General features: G+C 43.5%; 1 protein-coding gene across 1 annotated transcript in view; it reads right to left on the bottom strand.

Moving 5' to 3' along the window:
- LOC141165727 (dynein axonemal heavy chain 3-like) overlaps window positions 1–16,532 on the bottom strand; it is a 2,796,342-nt gene that overhangs the window by 927,001 nt on the left and 1,852,809 nt on the right. The window contains exons 45-46 of the mRNA XM_073651577.1: window positions 9,767–9,880; window positions 6,407–6,556 (exon numbers count right to left, since the gene is read on the bottom strand). Coding sequence (XP_073507678.1) covers window positions 6,407–6,556; window positions 9,767–9,880 — 264 coding nt within the window. The remainder of the gene's footprint in view (window positions 1–6,406; window positions 6,557–9,766; window positions 9,881–16,532) is intronic.

The following is a 16,532-nucleotide window of genomic DNA, read 5'->3' as shown; positions in this document are numbered from 1 at the left end:
ATTGGATACCCAATAATTAAAAGGCACAGAGAAATCATGGAGGACGCTGGTACGGTCGGCAAGGTACTCCCTCACAATCTTTTGAAACTTTCCACTTCTTGTGAGGGTCAGTCCGAAGGAAGGGTCTGAGAAAACTGTCCTAGAACATTGACAGTGTTCCCCTGCCTCTGCTGGATTGGAGTTACATCTCTCTCGCATGTACGCCTTGGTTGGGCAACAAACTGTGACCTCTGCCGCTAACGTGTTCAGATGGGAATTTTTATAACAGTTCTTCAGCAAGGGCCTTCTGGTACTGCCCCATTTTTGTAGACCTCTCCACCTCAGGAATAAGAGTGAAAGTTCTCCTTGTAGCGGGGGTCTTAAAGTGTCACCAACCAGTAATGACTGTCACCCAACATTTTGACAACGCGAGGGTCACGTTTAAGGCAGCGTAACATAAAGTCAGCCATGCGTGCCAGACTGGCAACGGGCAAGACATCCGTGTCCTCACCAAGATGATGACTGACCATGCTCTCCTCCTCCTCCTCCCCCCTGTCCTCAGGCCACCCATGCTGAACCGACGGTATGACAGTTGTACAGGTACTACCGTCTACAGCGCATGATACAAGCTCCTGTTCTTCCTCCTCCTCCTCCTCCTCTCCCTCATTGTCCCCCAATGCACGTTGGGATGAGATGAGGCTTGGCTGTGTGTAATCGACTGCTACGGCTTATTGATCCATCTCATCATACTCTGGCTGCAATGCCTTCTCTTTATTTCTCTGCAGAGAGCGATGGAGAAGACAGACCAGTGGAATGCTGATGGTAATGATGGCGTCATCGCCACTCACCATCTTGGTGGACTCCACAAAGTTTGTCAAGATGGTACATATGTCAGACATCCAGGTCCACTCCTGAGGTCTTATGTGTGGAGTCTGACCTGAATATCGACGGCCTTGTTGCAGCTGGTACTCCACAACTGCTCTCTTCTCACAAATCCTTTGCAGCATGTGGAGGGTAGAGTTCCAACGTGTGGGGACATCACACACCAGTAGGTGTGACGGAAGCATCAAACGCTGCTGCAACACAGCAAGGGCGGCGGAAGCTGTAGCCGACTTGCGAAATTGAGCTGACAGGCAGCGTACTTTGACGAGCAGATCTGGCAACTCGGAGTACGATTTAAGAAACCGCTGAACCACGAGGTTAAGCACATGAGCCAGGCATGGTACGTGTGTGATCTCGCCTCGCCTCAGAGCCGCCACCAGGTTACGGCCATTGTGACACACGACCATGCCTGGATGTAGGTTCAGCGGTCTCAGCCACAGATCTGCCTGCTCTTTCACAGCTGTCCACAAGCAGTGTGAGGTTTCTCACCTAAGCTTGAGTTTCAGCACAGCCTGTTGCCGCTTGGCAGAGGCAGTACTGCAGTGCTTCCAGCTTGTAACTGATTTGGTGATATCTGAGATGGAGGCTGAACATGAGGAGGAGGAGGATTATGCGCAGGAGCTGTACACTGTGGGGGCAACTCTGACTGACATAGGGCCCGCAATCCTCAGTGTGGGGAGGATGTGTTCTGTCCCAAGGTCCGACTGGGTCCCGGCTTCCACTATGTTTACCCAGTGTGCCATCAGGGAGATTTACCGTCCCTGGCCACAAGCACTTGTCCACGTGTCCGTTGTCAGGTGGACTCTCCCAGTAACTGCATTGTTGAGGGCAAGGCAGATGTTTTGGGACAAGTGCTTGTGTAGTGCTGGGATCGCACACCGGGCAAAATAGTGTCGGCTGGGGACCAAGTACCGAGGGACGGCCACCGCCATAAGGTTGCGGAAGGATTCCGTCTCCACCAGCCTAAAAGGCAGCATTTCCAACGCAAGCAGTCATGAAATGTGCAAATTTAGGACTGTGGCCTGTGGGGCATTGGCTGCTAATTTCTGCTTTTGTTCAAAGGTCTGGGATATGGACAATTGAACGCTGCGGTGGGACGTGGACGTGGACGTTGATGCTGTTTCTTGAGAAACTGCCATAACAAGTGAAGACTGAGAGGAGGGGGCATCTTGGCATGCAGTATGGACAGGGGATTGCCTTGCACACACAACAGGGGGTTCTATTGCACGCACAACAGCGGAAGAAGCAGTGGTGACACCCGCTGACACTATTCGTGGACCCTGGGGTTCACCCCACAAAGTCGGGTGCTTTGCTGCCATGTGCCTGATCATGTTGGTGGTGGTCAGGCTGGTAGTTTTGTCACCCCTGCTGATGCTGGCATGGCAGGTGGTACAAATGGCCTTTTTGGGGTTATCAGCAGAGTCTTTAAAAAAATTCCAGACTCTGGAAGACCTACAGGTTGTACTGGCAACGTCCCTCGTGTTGGTGTTAAGCGGAACTGTTGCCTGCCTTCTGTGTGCGGCCACCACACTGCTTCATCCTGCCTGTTGGGGTACTCTGCCTCCCTCACCCTGTGTGCTGCTGGCCTCACTCTGCATGTCCTCCTGCCACGTTGGGTCAGTTACAAGATCATCCACCACCTCCTCCTCTTCCACTTGCGCACCACGATCCTCCTCCTCACTTCCTGGCAATTGTGTCTCGTCATCGTCCACCTCTTGTGACAAATTGCCAGCGTCGACTTCCTGTTCAAATATTTGGGCATCGCTACATGGGATCTCCTCTTCCACCACTTCAAGCAGAGCAGGCGAGGGGCACAAATCTGGAAATAGACCAGTGAACAGCTCTTCAGAGTGTCCAAGTGTGGGATCAGTTGCTGTCTGACGACACTCGGCATGGTGGGAGGAAGGAGCATCAGGGTGAGGAGGAGTATGCGGTTGAGACTCACGGCTACTAAGATTTTACCATGTGGAAGACAGACCAGAGGTGGTGGTGCCCAGGTAATTGAAAGTATTATCTGCTATCCAATTAATAACCTGGTCACACTGATCAGTTCGCAATACTGGTGTTGTTCTAGGCTTCCCTAGTAATTCGGTCAAGAAGTGGGAGCGAGAAGATGTTGCTCTTGGTTGTGGCACATTTTCACCTTGGCCACGGCCCCGTCCTCTGCACGCACCATCACCAGAAGGTCCACTTCCACGTCCGTTGCCACGCGCCTTGCCCATTGTAAAGGAAGTAAAATAGCTTACACTCGCTCTATCAATGGAAAAAGGGTAATAAAAAGTAGATTAGAAATGTGGAAGAGGAAAACCACAGTTCTATTTCTCTGGCCTACACCCGACTCTTTTAAACAATCTGAACAATCAGGTAGAAACTATTACTGTTTTTCTTTACGGAAAAAATACCAAAAGCTGAATAATAGAGATTTTTTACCGTGGAATGGCAAAACCACAGTTATTGTTTACTGATGTATACCAGACAATTTTAAATAGATATATTTGCGGCTGAACAGTGAGCGACACACTCAAACTGTTTTTTTTTTGGTAAAAATGGCCCAAAAGTGGATAATACAGAGGTTTGAACCGTGGAACTGTAAAACCACACTTCTGTTTCTCTGGCCTACACCAGACTATTTTAAACAGATATATTTGTGTCTGAGCAATCAGGGAGACACTATTACAGTTTTTTTTTATGGCAGAAAATGACAAAAGCAGGATAATAGAGATTTTTTACCGTGGAACAGCAAAACCACAGTTATAATTTACTGGTGTATACCAGACTCTTTTAAACAGATATATTGGTGTCTGAACAATCAGGGAGACACTATTACAGGTTTTTTTTATGGCAAAAAATGCCAAAAGCAGGATAATAGAGATTTTTTACCGTGGAACAGCAAAACCACAGTTATAATTTACTGGTGTATACCAGACTTTTTTCAATATATATATTTGCGGCTGAACAGTGAGCGACACACTCAAACTGTTTTTTTTTAGGTAAAAATGGCCCAAAAGTGGATAATACAGAGGTTTGAACCATGGAACTGCAAAAACACACTTCTGTTTCTCTGTCCTACACCAGACTATTTTAAACAAATATATTTGTGTCTGAACTGTCACAGACATACTTTTTTTTTTGGGATGGGGACACCAAAAGGTTAATAAGACAGGTATTTGTACAGTGTGAAGGAGGAAAAAAAAAGAGGATTTAGATGAAAAAGAAAAGGTTTTTCCTGGCCCCCCAGGACCTGGAGCTAAGTCTAGAAATTTCTGCAACAGGAGCACACAGGACTGTAATGCAGCGTTTGCTGGTATAACCACTGCGTCTCCTATACAGCCTGCCTGCTTGATATTTGGGATGGATATTAGTCCTGAGAAGGACTGTTTGTTTGATTTGGCAGCCTTTACAGACCCTACACTAACTATTTCGCAGTATAAATCTCTCCCTAGCTCAGCTGCGCTTTCCTTACACTAGCTGATCCGGAGCGACTGTGTCCAAGATGGCGGCGCCCGGTTTTAAATAATCGAGGTGACGCTGTGCGGCCAGCCAATCAATGTAATGCCCACAACCAACATGGCTGCGGCATTATAGTGACTGGCTGGCAATCCCTGCATGTTCATTGGCTCTGTAAAGAGCGCCAAACATGCCAGGCGGAGACCCGAGCTCCCGTCCTAGTAACCCGGAAATGCTCAGTGCTCGCCGAACATCCCAAGTAGCGGGATGCTCGGGCGAGTACCGAGCAATGTCGAGCATGTTCGCTCAACACTATTAAGCATGCTAAAATTCAATACCCAATCTTTTCATTCTTATGAGAAATAAGCCTCCCCCAGAAGCGTTTGGTTATGGCTTACTCATATCTATCCATCTAAAACACATGTTTGTGTGTGAGGGATCAGGAAAAAAAGGTTTTGACTGAATGCTTAGTTATTTAATGTGTATGGGCACTATTATGACTAACTGAAATGATAAAATCTTCTCTGCATAAAGACATTGCTGTGTCCGCAATTGCAGATTAGTCCAATTAACCTGAAAAATATTGACCTGCAGAGGCAAGTGACAGTAGTACGGGACATCATCACTTCTGGTGGCATCTACCAGTCACCTAAGCCTGCACATACAGTCATGGCTGAAAGTAAAAGCACCCTTGAAATTGTTCTAGAAAATGAAGTAATTCTCCAAGAAAATTATTGCTATTAAACATGTTTTGTTATACACAGGTTTATTTCCTTTGTGTGTATTGGAACAAGCTTTTCACACCTCTCAGCTGGAAATTTTGTCTGCCATTCATGCCCAGGGATATTAGCTACAGTGTCATGGGTTGTAAACTTCTTGATTATGTTGAGCACCGTGGACAAAGAAACATCAAGACATCTGGAGATAGACAGACTGATAACCTTGAGATTGTTGAATTTGTTCAACAATTTTGGTTCTCAAGTCCTCAGACAATTCTCTTCTGTTCTCCATTCTTATTGTGGCACACCCAGACACATAATGCAAAAATTGAGTCAGCCTCTTTCCTTTTTATCTTGTTTCTGGTGTAATTTTCATATTACTTACACCTCTTATTTGACACAGGTGAGTTTGCATGAGCATCACATGCTTGAAACAAAGTTGTTTATCCACAATTTTGGAAAGGTGCCAACAATTTTATTTTACCATTAGTATTACAAATGATCAATCATGCAACCAGTAGTACAGTCAATTTTTCAAAATTTCCCAGGAGCTATTTTTCAACTCGACAACGCCAGGCCACATTTTACTCATGCCACTATGAACAGCTTGTGTGCTTTAACGTTCTACCATAGCTTGCAGCGTATCCAAACTTGCTTCTCAATAAGCACATCTAGGATGTCATGGTTCGGCAATTGCAAAGGAAGCTTGCCAGCAGTGGATCTTGATGATTTGTGTGCCCAAGTGGCATTCAGCGTGGCAGATGGTTCCTCAGACAACCATTAATGACCTCATTGATAGAATGTCAAGTCGTGTAAGGAAGTGAATGTGTGCACATGGCGCTCATGCTCAATACTGAATATACCAAAATGTTTGGAAAATGTTATTTCCATTTTTTCATAATTTGTATATTTTTAACATGTATGTCGATCTTGTGATTTCTTTAATTTCAGGATTTTTCCTTCTTGAGGTCTCAATTTCAATGTTCAGGAGTATATGCCCTATCAGAATGACATTGTGAATGCCCCTAGTATACTCCTCTCTAAGTCCTACCTAACAAAAAGCATAAACAGTCAGTTAAAATATTAAAGGAGTTGCATGTGATTAGATAACCTCTTTGATGTATGATGACCGAGAGATAAGTAACATAACATTGCGACTCCCTGGAAAATTATAATCTGTGTACAGCAAAATATGATGACGCTTTAATAAATAATAAGAAAAATCATCCTCAACATAATGGTAATCATCATTTATTGGATTCCCATTACAAACATTTAGTGAAATAATTAAGTTTTATTAACGTATATGGCTAATTTTCTAATTAGATTCTTTAGTAGGTCAAGGTCTTTTGAAAACAAAACACATTTACATTTCTTACCTTTACTATGTGAAAAAACTTCTGACGGTCCTGACTGCTGACAAGTCTGTCACAGAAGACTCTGTAGACCTCATGTATCCAAATTCTCATTAATTTCTGGGCTCCTTCGGCACTCTGGTGTACTTGACTGGGTTTTAAAAGTATGATTCCCTAAGCAGAAAAGTGACATTTTCTGATTTTACTTAATTAACAAATTATGCTGGACTGTTACAGGAACAACATTACATTACTTAAAAAAGTCATAGTCTGAAATTATTTTTACTACGAAAAGGAACATTTTGAGAAAGTAGTTCTGTATGATTAAATCTGCCAAGATTCGAATTCACCAAATCGTGTGGGTTTTACAGGGAAATTCGACTACCAGCAAAGATATTCTCTGTGAATTTGTTTCTTATTATGTGCTGGGATCTCTCCGGACCCTAGAGCATTTTGAGCATTAAAAATATAGGATATTAAAAAAAAGGGTAATAATAGTCACCTCACCACTCACTTGTTCCACCATCCATTTATTTGTCTTCTTTTCGCCTTCCACTTTTGCGCACATTCTCTTTGGACACTTCACTCCAGGTCAGGTTTCCTGGCTTGATGTGGAAGATCAGACAGTGGGCTTCAATGTTGGCAGGGCAAGTGAGCGGTAAGGTGAGAATTATTCTTTTTTATCTTTAAATATTTTACCGGCTCTCTACAACGCAGCAAAATAGCAGCCGCAGCTGGCCAAAATTTTCAATTCATATTCTGGAGAATAGATATTTTTGTAAAATTCAAGTAAATTCAATTTCACTTGAATAATTTCATTCATCTCCAGTACTAGTTTTCTTAGTCAAAGTATTTGTTATTCAGTATCTATTGTAAAGTGACTATAGGACACCTAGTGGATGGGAGATAAACCTGGAATAATGCTTTAGTACATATAGGACTAAAAGAGGTTAATCGCCCATGACTGGTTAATTATGAACAGCTGACGAGTGGGAGAGATGGCTGCTCACCATATCTCCACCCCTGGATGTGGTTCACTTTGTAAAATGGGGCCTGTTTTTCTCACACATGGTCTGTGTGTGAAGGTGTGCAGACCTCCAGGATTGTGTGCCTTTGCTAAAGGGCTAAGAAGCTGGACTCTAAGCTAGGCAGACAAAGGCTGTATTTAAGTTTTCCTGTGATGTGGTTGAGAACTGAAATAAGCCAGCCGGCCTTTAAATAGAAACGGTTCCAGTGATACCTCAGATTACTGGCAAGTGGGTAGCATTGTTACACTATATTTAGCTTTATTTTCTAAAGGGTTGTCTCACTAAGCCAACTTTCATGCTTTATGCTCAAAACTACAAGTACATTTACCAGCATTATTACTTCCGGCAAGGACAATGAAACACAATGGGTAGCCAGGAGGTGTGTGGCTGGCTTGGCTGTGCAGTGGCTGTGGCTGGAGCAGCATGGTAGAGAGATAATATGTGGCAGACCATAAAATGCTTTGAAGTTTAGAGTCAGCAAGTGCCCTGGCAACAGCAATACAGTGAAGCACTACAAAACCAAGTGAGCAGCCAGCAGGTGTGTGGCAGGTGTGGTTGTGCAGTGGCAGGAGCAGCACTGTAGAGAATTAAGACAGGGCAGGAAAGAAAATTCTTTGCAGTTTAGGGCCAGCAATGGCAGCCCTGGCAGCAGCAGTATAGTCAAGCAATATGAAAAACAGTATACGGTGAGGAGGTTTGTGGCTGTGCCGTGGCTGCTGTAGGAGCAGCACGGTATAGAGACAAGATCAGGCAGACTACAAAATGCTTGGAAGTTTGGGAGAGCAATGGCAGTCAGAGCAGCAGCAGTACTACAGTACACTTCCAGTGTGTGGTCCATTAGTCCTGTTAGCAGCAGAGATGTCCAGGTGACAATGAACAGTACAGCTGATTTAATCATTGGGATGAGCTGATAGTGCCTGAAAGTCTGCACTTATCCATACCTGATTCATTTTGACAAATATTAGGTTTTTCACGTCTTTAGAGGATAACCTGGTCTGTTTTGCTGTGAAAAATCCACTGGCCATGCTGAACACCATCTCTGACATTACACTGGGGGGCTGAACGTGATATTACGCCCATATCAAACTGGGCCAGTTCTTGCTACTGGTCCAATATGTTGATTCATAAATCCATGAGATTAGGGCTCAGGTTATCAGCTTGAGAAAGGTTACAGTCTAGGTACGACTGAACCTTGCTGTTTAGGTGGTGCAAATCTGTTTGCTGATATGCATCAATTTATGCACAGGCACACAAACCATATGGCCGATCATTTAATATGTATTGTAACTGGTGCTGCTGCCTTGGATATTGGTAAATTTGTTAACCCTCTGAAGCTACTTTTGAGATCTCGCTGTTTGCACTAACTCAGTGTTGCTACATACTTTCCCAAGCTGTTACAGAACTAGAGCAGTAATCATTTTATAACAACATAGAAGAGTACGCGGCAACACTCGGTTAATGCAAATAGCGAGATCTAGCTGCTTTATTGCTCTGCATACCAGGTTCCCACAACTAGGAAGTTCAGGCTCAACTTTCTTTTGCAAGTCGGGCTGTTTCGGGAGAACATTATCGACCAATCTGAGCATTTTTTTCCAAGATGATATTTAGAAAAATCTGGAGGTGCCCACTTTTATTAAATTAAAAAGGGCAACCTCAGATTGGTGATAGATACCTTCTTAAGTGTTGCCCATGTCAGTAATGCTATTGCCCACATTCACAGTGAGTGCTATGCTTGCATCAGGCTGGAAACACGACACAGATAGAACATTATTGGTATGGATCACAACGACTGTGACAATAATGTAATCATCTATGAAGGTTTAGTGTGGAAAGCTACAATACTAGGGGTCACTTATCAGCTAATTTACATAATGTAACTAACTAGATTTTCTGTACATTAATAAATCGATCAGTGTCTTCACCTATCCCACATACTTGCTCAAAACAACTTCCATTTTGTTCTATTCCTCCAATGCAACTAAAATAAATAACAAAGCTATTTTTCATTCAGCCCTGATTAAAATCTTCCTATTGTTTTTGATACCTATTATTTTTGTTTTCCTATTGTTTTGGTTACGTTCTGACATATTCTTCTCTATAGTAACAGACCATAAGGAAAATGTTTAGTTTGATCCTGCACTCTATCTGTCCCTTATTACCTGTCTAATATCTATAATGAAAAATAGAGGACAGGTGGAATCAAACCTATTGCAAAGTTACTTTGTTTTTCATTTCATTTTTTTCATTTTAACTAGTAACATAGCCTGTTTATTTCTTAACATTTACACCACATAATAGTGATTAGTGAGATAAATGAATAAATGCAACATATTTAATTTGTCGGAATTTTTTTTACCTGTATTACACGCGAGAAGTCCCTTAAACTGAATACATAGTGAGATTTTGAAGGCATGGGAAGAAATGTCAGTGCCACTTGTCTGTATAGATCCATTGTGGCCCATACAAGGATCTGCAGAATAAATATTAAAAAACAATTACTGGCTTTGTCGTCAAGAGAAAATGTGCATCTGTCAACATAAAAACAATTTAAGATGTATCATTTCACAGATGGGTGATGTACAAATGCAGAAGATCACAGTCAGTTAAGCAAAATGAAAGAATACGGACAATGTCATGAAATCAAACAGCATCTGAGCTTTAACAAAATCAATTTTTCATTTAGAAGGTTAAGAGCACCTTTTTATATATATATAAAATACTATCTTGCTCTAAAAATACAATTTCTTTGTCTACATATGAACATGCTGTCTTAATGTGTGATGTCCTTGGTTTGGCAAGGAGAGAGAGAGAGAAATTTCAAAAGGAAATCTCCAGCAGCTTTTAATGCTTGCCCTTTGATCATGTGCCTTTTACAGTCCCGGCAAAGTACCAATTTGACTAGATCTCTCTGTTGATATTTGATGACCTGGGTGTACAAAGCATAATTTGGAGTAAATGATAAAAAAGAAACAACAATCTACCTACATAGTGAATTTCTTTAAGCATCAGGTTTGTACAAGCATTATAGATACATTCATTTTATTTTTTGCTGCTTAGATCCATTTTTAAACCATGGTAAAATTTCATAATTCTTCACTACATTGTTATTGTATGTAGCAAGCCAAACCGATATTACTTTTCATGCTCTTTTACTGCCCATCTATCCATAATATAGAAGGTAAATAACTATGGTGCATATGCAAATTGTCTCTTCAGAGAGGAAGAGAACTAGAACTCTAGTGTCACCTATAGGAAGTAGCAATCATAAAAGTCAGTGTTGACCCTTTAACGAGCCTTGTCATGACTTAGGATAAAAGACAGAACGAGAAACTCAATTTGCAGACACTGTGTTATGGGATTTTTTTATTTATTTTTTATTTTTTTCACTAACTAGACACATCACACCCCTATGCTACACAAAACACTCAATCTGAAAGAAAAAGCATGTCAATCAATACAGTACGAAGGAACCGTGATAAGGGATGGGGATTGGGAAACAGGGGATGGGGAGGGGAAAATCACAGGCCCGAAGCTTTATTGAAAGACAAGACACATAAGGGGAGAGGGGGAGGAGGGGTTTAGTCCTCATCCTCTTCCTCCGGACCGTCCACGATGGAATAGTCTCTGAGCAGGCTGTGGATCAGCCTGCGGCAGTCCTGGATGGACATCCTCTCCCTCCTCAAGATGAGCCGGTTCCTGGCGACCCAAACGGCATCCTTGAAGCAGTTCATAAGGCGCCAAGCCTCCTGGATGGCTCCAACGGTATGAACCACAGGGAAGAGTCCGTAAAGCACAGAATGGTGCGATAGGCTCGCCCTGGGGACAGAGTTCATCAGGTCGTCCTCAAGGGCAGTCAACAGGCGCTGTGCAAATCGGCAGTCCCAAAAAGTGTGCAAAGATGTTTCCTCCACGAAGGGGCACCTTGGGCAGTACCGGGTCTTGCACAGGTTCCGGGCATGCATGAATGACCGGACGGGCAGTCCGCCCTGAATCGCCATCCACGACACAGGGTATCGGCCGATATTCGCGGTATCGGAATTCCGATACTTAATTCCGATACTTTTACAATATCGAATACCGGAATCGGAAGTTTCCATAATGCCTGCGCTCTGCAGTGTCTCTGAAGGATGACAAGCTGGATGGCAGCGCTCAGCTGCCATCCAGCCTGTCATCCGAATGCCATCCCAGCGTGAGAGAATTCTCCTGATTGTTTAAAAGCCTGCGGGCAGTAAAAAGCCGCCGGCTTTTAAACAATCACACAGCCCCATACTGCTTCCCCGCAGCCTCCGACCCCGATCCTCCGCTCCCCTCGCCACCTCCCATCCCGATCGTAAGTTAGGACCGGGCGGGGAGCACAGCACCAAGGAGCGGGGAGCGAAGGACCCGGGCGGGGAAGCCGGCAGTGAAAAGACTTCACCGCCGGCTTTCCCGTTCTGTGCTGCGCTTTCCCGCCGGTTATTTCAAATGAACAGCTGAGGTATCAGGTGATGCTGATCAGCTGTTCATTTGAAGTAGCCGCGGTGCCCTCAGAGGGTTCATGTGAGTTCATGCTTGACTGCATTGCATGAACTCACATGAACTTTCCCACGGCCGCACAGGTCAGCCTCACCTCCCAGACCATCAGACCCGTCATGATTAGTGTGTGCGGGGTGTCTGTGCTATGTCTGCGGGTGTGTGCAGTGTCTGCGGGTGTGTGCGGGTGTGCGCGGTGTCTGTGCGCGGTGTCTGTGCGATGTCTGCGAGTGTGTGCGTGGTGTCTGTGCGATGTCTGGGGGGTGTGTGCGTGCAGGCAGACATAGGCCAATGTGACACTACTACTCCCATCGGCCTATGCCTGTCCCCCATCCACTCGTGCCAGCAGGATCAGCTCGATGGGAGCAGTAGTTCCCATCAGCCTGATCCTGCTATTTAAATTTCCCTACTTTGTCCCCAATAAATTTTAAATACATTTCATTGGTGGCCAGGGGTTATCTACAATAAATTAGTTTATACATTACCTGTCCCCGCCGATCGCCACCTAAAATAAAGTAAAAAATAAAAAACTACACCTATACTCACCTAGACACCTAATTCCCCGAAGCCATCGATCTCCTGTAATAAAATCTAAAATAATAAACCACAACCTTATCCTTACCCCTCCGTAGTAGTCCACGAGTGTCCCACGAAGATCTCCAGTTTAGAGCAGCCACATAGAATGTGACCGCTCTGAACCGCTGCCGCCGCCAGAATGACGGGGCAGTAAAGCGTCCCCGTCATTGCATAAGCGGGTTCGCCAGAGTTCAGGCAGCGCTGCTCCGGTTAGCTCCTTTACGGCCCTGCTGTATCGTGAGAAATTCCCACGGTACAGCAGTGCCGTAAAGGAGGTCTCCGGAGCTGCGCTGCCTGAATGCACTCCGGTGACCTCAGTCAGGGGCTCCCGCTGCCAGGAGCGGACGTGTTCCCGGCAGCGTGAGCTTACAGCAGCCATGCACAGCTGTCACCATCTCCAGATGTGACAGCTGTGCATGGGAGATCAGCGCAGGAACGTGGACAGGTAACTATTTTTTTTTTTAGTAAACTAAGAATTAAATAAAATGGTGTGTTTTATTTCAAATAAATTATTTTTTTCTGGGTGTAGTGTGTTTTTTTCTTTTTAACACTTTGTAGATTAGTAATGGGGGTGTCTTATAGACGCCCATCATTACTAACCTGGGCTTCATGGCAGCTGGCGCTGACATGAACCCCAACCCTATTACCCCCTGCCACCGCACCAGGGCAGCGTGGAAGAGCGAGGCTAAGTGCCAGAATTGGCGCATCCTATGGATGCGCCATTTCTGGGGCGGCTGACGGCTGGTATTTCTAGCCTGCGAGGGGCCAATATCCATGGCACCCTTCCTGGGCTATTAATATCAGCCCCCAGCTGTCTGCCTAGCCTTTGCTAGCTATTAAAATAGGGGGGACCCCACGTCATCTTTTTGGGGGGGTCCCCCATTTTAATAGCTAGTAAAGGCTAGGTATTCAGCTGGGGCTGATATTAGTAGTCTGGGAAGCTCCTTGGGTATTACCCCCTTCCCAGGCTTCAAACATCTGCCCCAGCCGTCGGCTTAACCTCCGCTAGAGACTAAAATTATGGGGGATCCCACGCCAATTTTTTTTTAAATAAATCCTTTATTTTAACACTAAATGACATTTGAGGAGTTAATAAAGATGCAGTTCCTAAATTATTATTTATTTTTTAATTAATTTTTCCCAAAAATTTTGACGTGGGCTTTGCCATATTTTTGTATGCCAGCCAGGTACAGCATTAGAGATGAGCGTTGTTCTACTCGAACTGTTCGCCAATCTAAAATTCGAGCTGTTTTGGGCGGTGTTCGAGCCGGTCGGCGAACACGAACAATTTGAGAAAAATTCGGCTGTTCGAGGTTATGTTCGATAACTGTTCGTGCACCAAAATCATAACTGGATTTTTTCTCAGTAATGATGAAAATTAATGTTAATACGCAGTTTGAGTGTACAGCGGGGCGGGGGGAGGGGCAGGGGATGGATCTCTGCAGGAACAATGAAGATCTCCATTTTTTTTTCTCTTTCCCGCATTTGCAGTGGGGAGGTGCAATCTGTCAGCCTATCAGCAGCGCACACACGGAGCGAAGTGCTTTTTTTCACACAAGCAAGGGCATGTGTGATTGGCAGTGTATGTCACATGTCCTTGCCCTATAAGACCAAGCCATTTTCCCCGTCGCCACCATTTTCTCACTGCTGCAGCTGCGTGTTAGACGGCACCGCTGTTGCTGTGTGCGCTATACCTTGTTAATTTCAAGCCAGTTTTCGCACAAATATACAGATAGCTTGGGAGTAGGGAATAGTTGTGATTGCAGTCCTTTTAAGGACTAGGTTACAGCATTTCCTACGACTTTTATCAGGCAGGTCTGTGCTCTTAAATAGATAGATTGTGGGAGTAAAGACTAATTGTAATTGGAGTCCTTTTCAGGACTAGGTTACATGAGTTCCTATCAGTTTTTGCCAGGCAGGTCTGTGCCAGTGCTGTGCAAGTTTTTTTCACAGCATTTGGCTGAATCTAGCAAAGCTAATCCTTTTTGGCCTATTGCAGAGTGTGTTAGTCAGTGGAGTAGCCTATCTGTGTTGCAAGATATACCACCTGTGTATAGAATACCAATTTTTTTACTGCACCTAGTGAAGTAAAATCTTTGGGGCATAGCATCATTCTATTAGTCCATCTATACTGACCTCCATCAGGTTGCAAACTGAATCTAATTTTTTTCTGCATCTAGCTCTGAAAAAATATTTGGGCTTCTAGCAGTGTGTGGGACTTGGTCTATTAGTCCATCTATACTGACCTCCATCAGGTTGCAAATTAAAAATAATTTTTTTCTTCATTTAGCTCTGAAAAAATATTTGGGCTTCTAGCAGTGTGTGGGACTTGTTCTATTAGTCCTTCTATACTGACCTCCAGCAGGTTGCAAATTGAATATAATTTTTTTCTGCATCTAGCTCTGAAAAAATATTTGGGCTTCTAGCGGTGTGTGGGACTTGGTCTATTAGTCCATCTATACTGACCTCCATCAGGTTGCAAATTAAAAATAATTTTTTTCTGCATCTAGCTCTGAAAAAATATTTGGGCTTCTAGCAGTGTGTGGGACTTGGTCTATTAGTCCATCTATACTGACCTCCAACAGGTTGCAAATTAAAAATAATTTTTTTCTGCATCTAGCTCTGAAAAAATATTTGGGCTTCTAGCAGTGTGTGGGACTTGGTCTATTAGTCCATCTATACTGACCTCCATCAGGTTGCAAATTGAATAAAAAAATTTTCTGCATCTAGCTCTGAAAAAATATTTGGGCTTCTAGCGGTGTGTGGGACTTGGTCTATTAGTCCATCTATACTGACCTCCATCAGGTTGCAAATTAAAAATAATTTTTTTCTTCATTTAGCTCTGAAAAAATATTTGGGCTTCTAGCAGTGTGTGGGACTTGTTCTATTAGTCCTTCTATACTGACCTCCAGCAGGTTGCAAATTGAATATAATTTTTTTCTGCATCTAGCTCTGAAAAAATATTTGGGCTTCTAGCGGTGTGTGGGACTTGGTCTATTAGTCCATCTATACTGACCTCCATCAGGTTGCAAATTAAAAATAATTTTTTTCTGCATCTAGCTCTGAAAAAATATTTGGGCTTCTAGCAGTGTGTGGGACTTGGTCTATTAGTCCATCTACACTGACCTCCATCAGGTTGCAAATTAAAAATAATTTTTTTCTTCATTTATCTCTGAAAAAATATTTGGGCTTCTAGCAGCGTGTGGGACTTGTTCTATTAGTCCATCTATACTGACCTCCATCAGGTTGCAAATTAAAAATAATTTTTTTCTTCATTTAGCTCTGAAAAAATATTTGGGCTTCTAGCAGTGTGTGGGACTTGTTCTATTAGTCCTTCTATACTGACGTCCAGCAGGTTGCAAATTGAATATAATTTTTTTCTGCATCTAGCTCTGAAAAAATATTTGGGCTTCTAGCGGTGTGTGGGACTTGGTCTATTAGTCCATCTATACTGACCTCCATCAGGTTGCAAATTAAAAATAATTTTTTTCTGCATCTAGCTCTGAAAAAATATTTGGGCTTCTAGCAGTGTGTGGGACTTGGTCTATTAGTCCATCTATACTGACCTCCATCAGGTTGCAAATTGAATAAAAAAATTTTCTGCATCTAGCTCTGAAAAAATATTTGGGCTTCTAGCGGTGTGTGGGACTTGGTCTATTAGTCCATCTATACTGACCTCCATCAGGTTGCAAATTAAAAATAATTTTTTTCTGCATCTAACCCAGCCAATAGTTTTGGCCTAATACCACAGTTTGGCCACTCAGCTCTGCTCGGTTACCATCCATTGTTTTTTTGTGCAAACAACTCCAGAGTTGTGAATTAGTTAACCACCAAAATGAGTGGAAAAAGGCCTGCTGCTGGTGGAAAGGGGAATAGGCGTGTTGGGAAGGGGAAAAAAGGTTGTGTCCGTGGGGTAGGTGCAGAAGAAAGACCATCTTCCAGCCAAACTAAAATGTCTACTTCTTTTAGCGGACAATGTGATAAGATCCCTTTCTTACGGCCACGCCAATCGCTACAAATTCCAGATGAGGCAC

The sequence above is a fragment of the Phyllobates terribilis genome, unplaced genomic scaffold (genome assembly GCF_046119375.1).
Source record: "Phyllobates terribilis strain yellow unplaced genomic scaffold, ASM4611937v1 Scaffold_11__3_contigs__length_659146591, whole genome shotgun sequence".
Taxonomy (NCBI): domain Eukaryota; kingdom Metazoa; phylum Chordata; class Amphibia; order Anura; family Dendrobatidae; genus Phyllobates; species Phyllobates terribilis.
The sequence above is the reverse complement of the archived record's forward strand: the minus strand, read 5'-3'. Positions and strand labels throughout refer to the sequence as shown.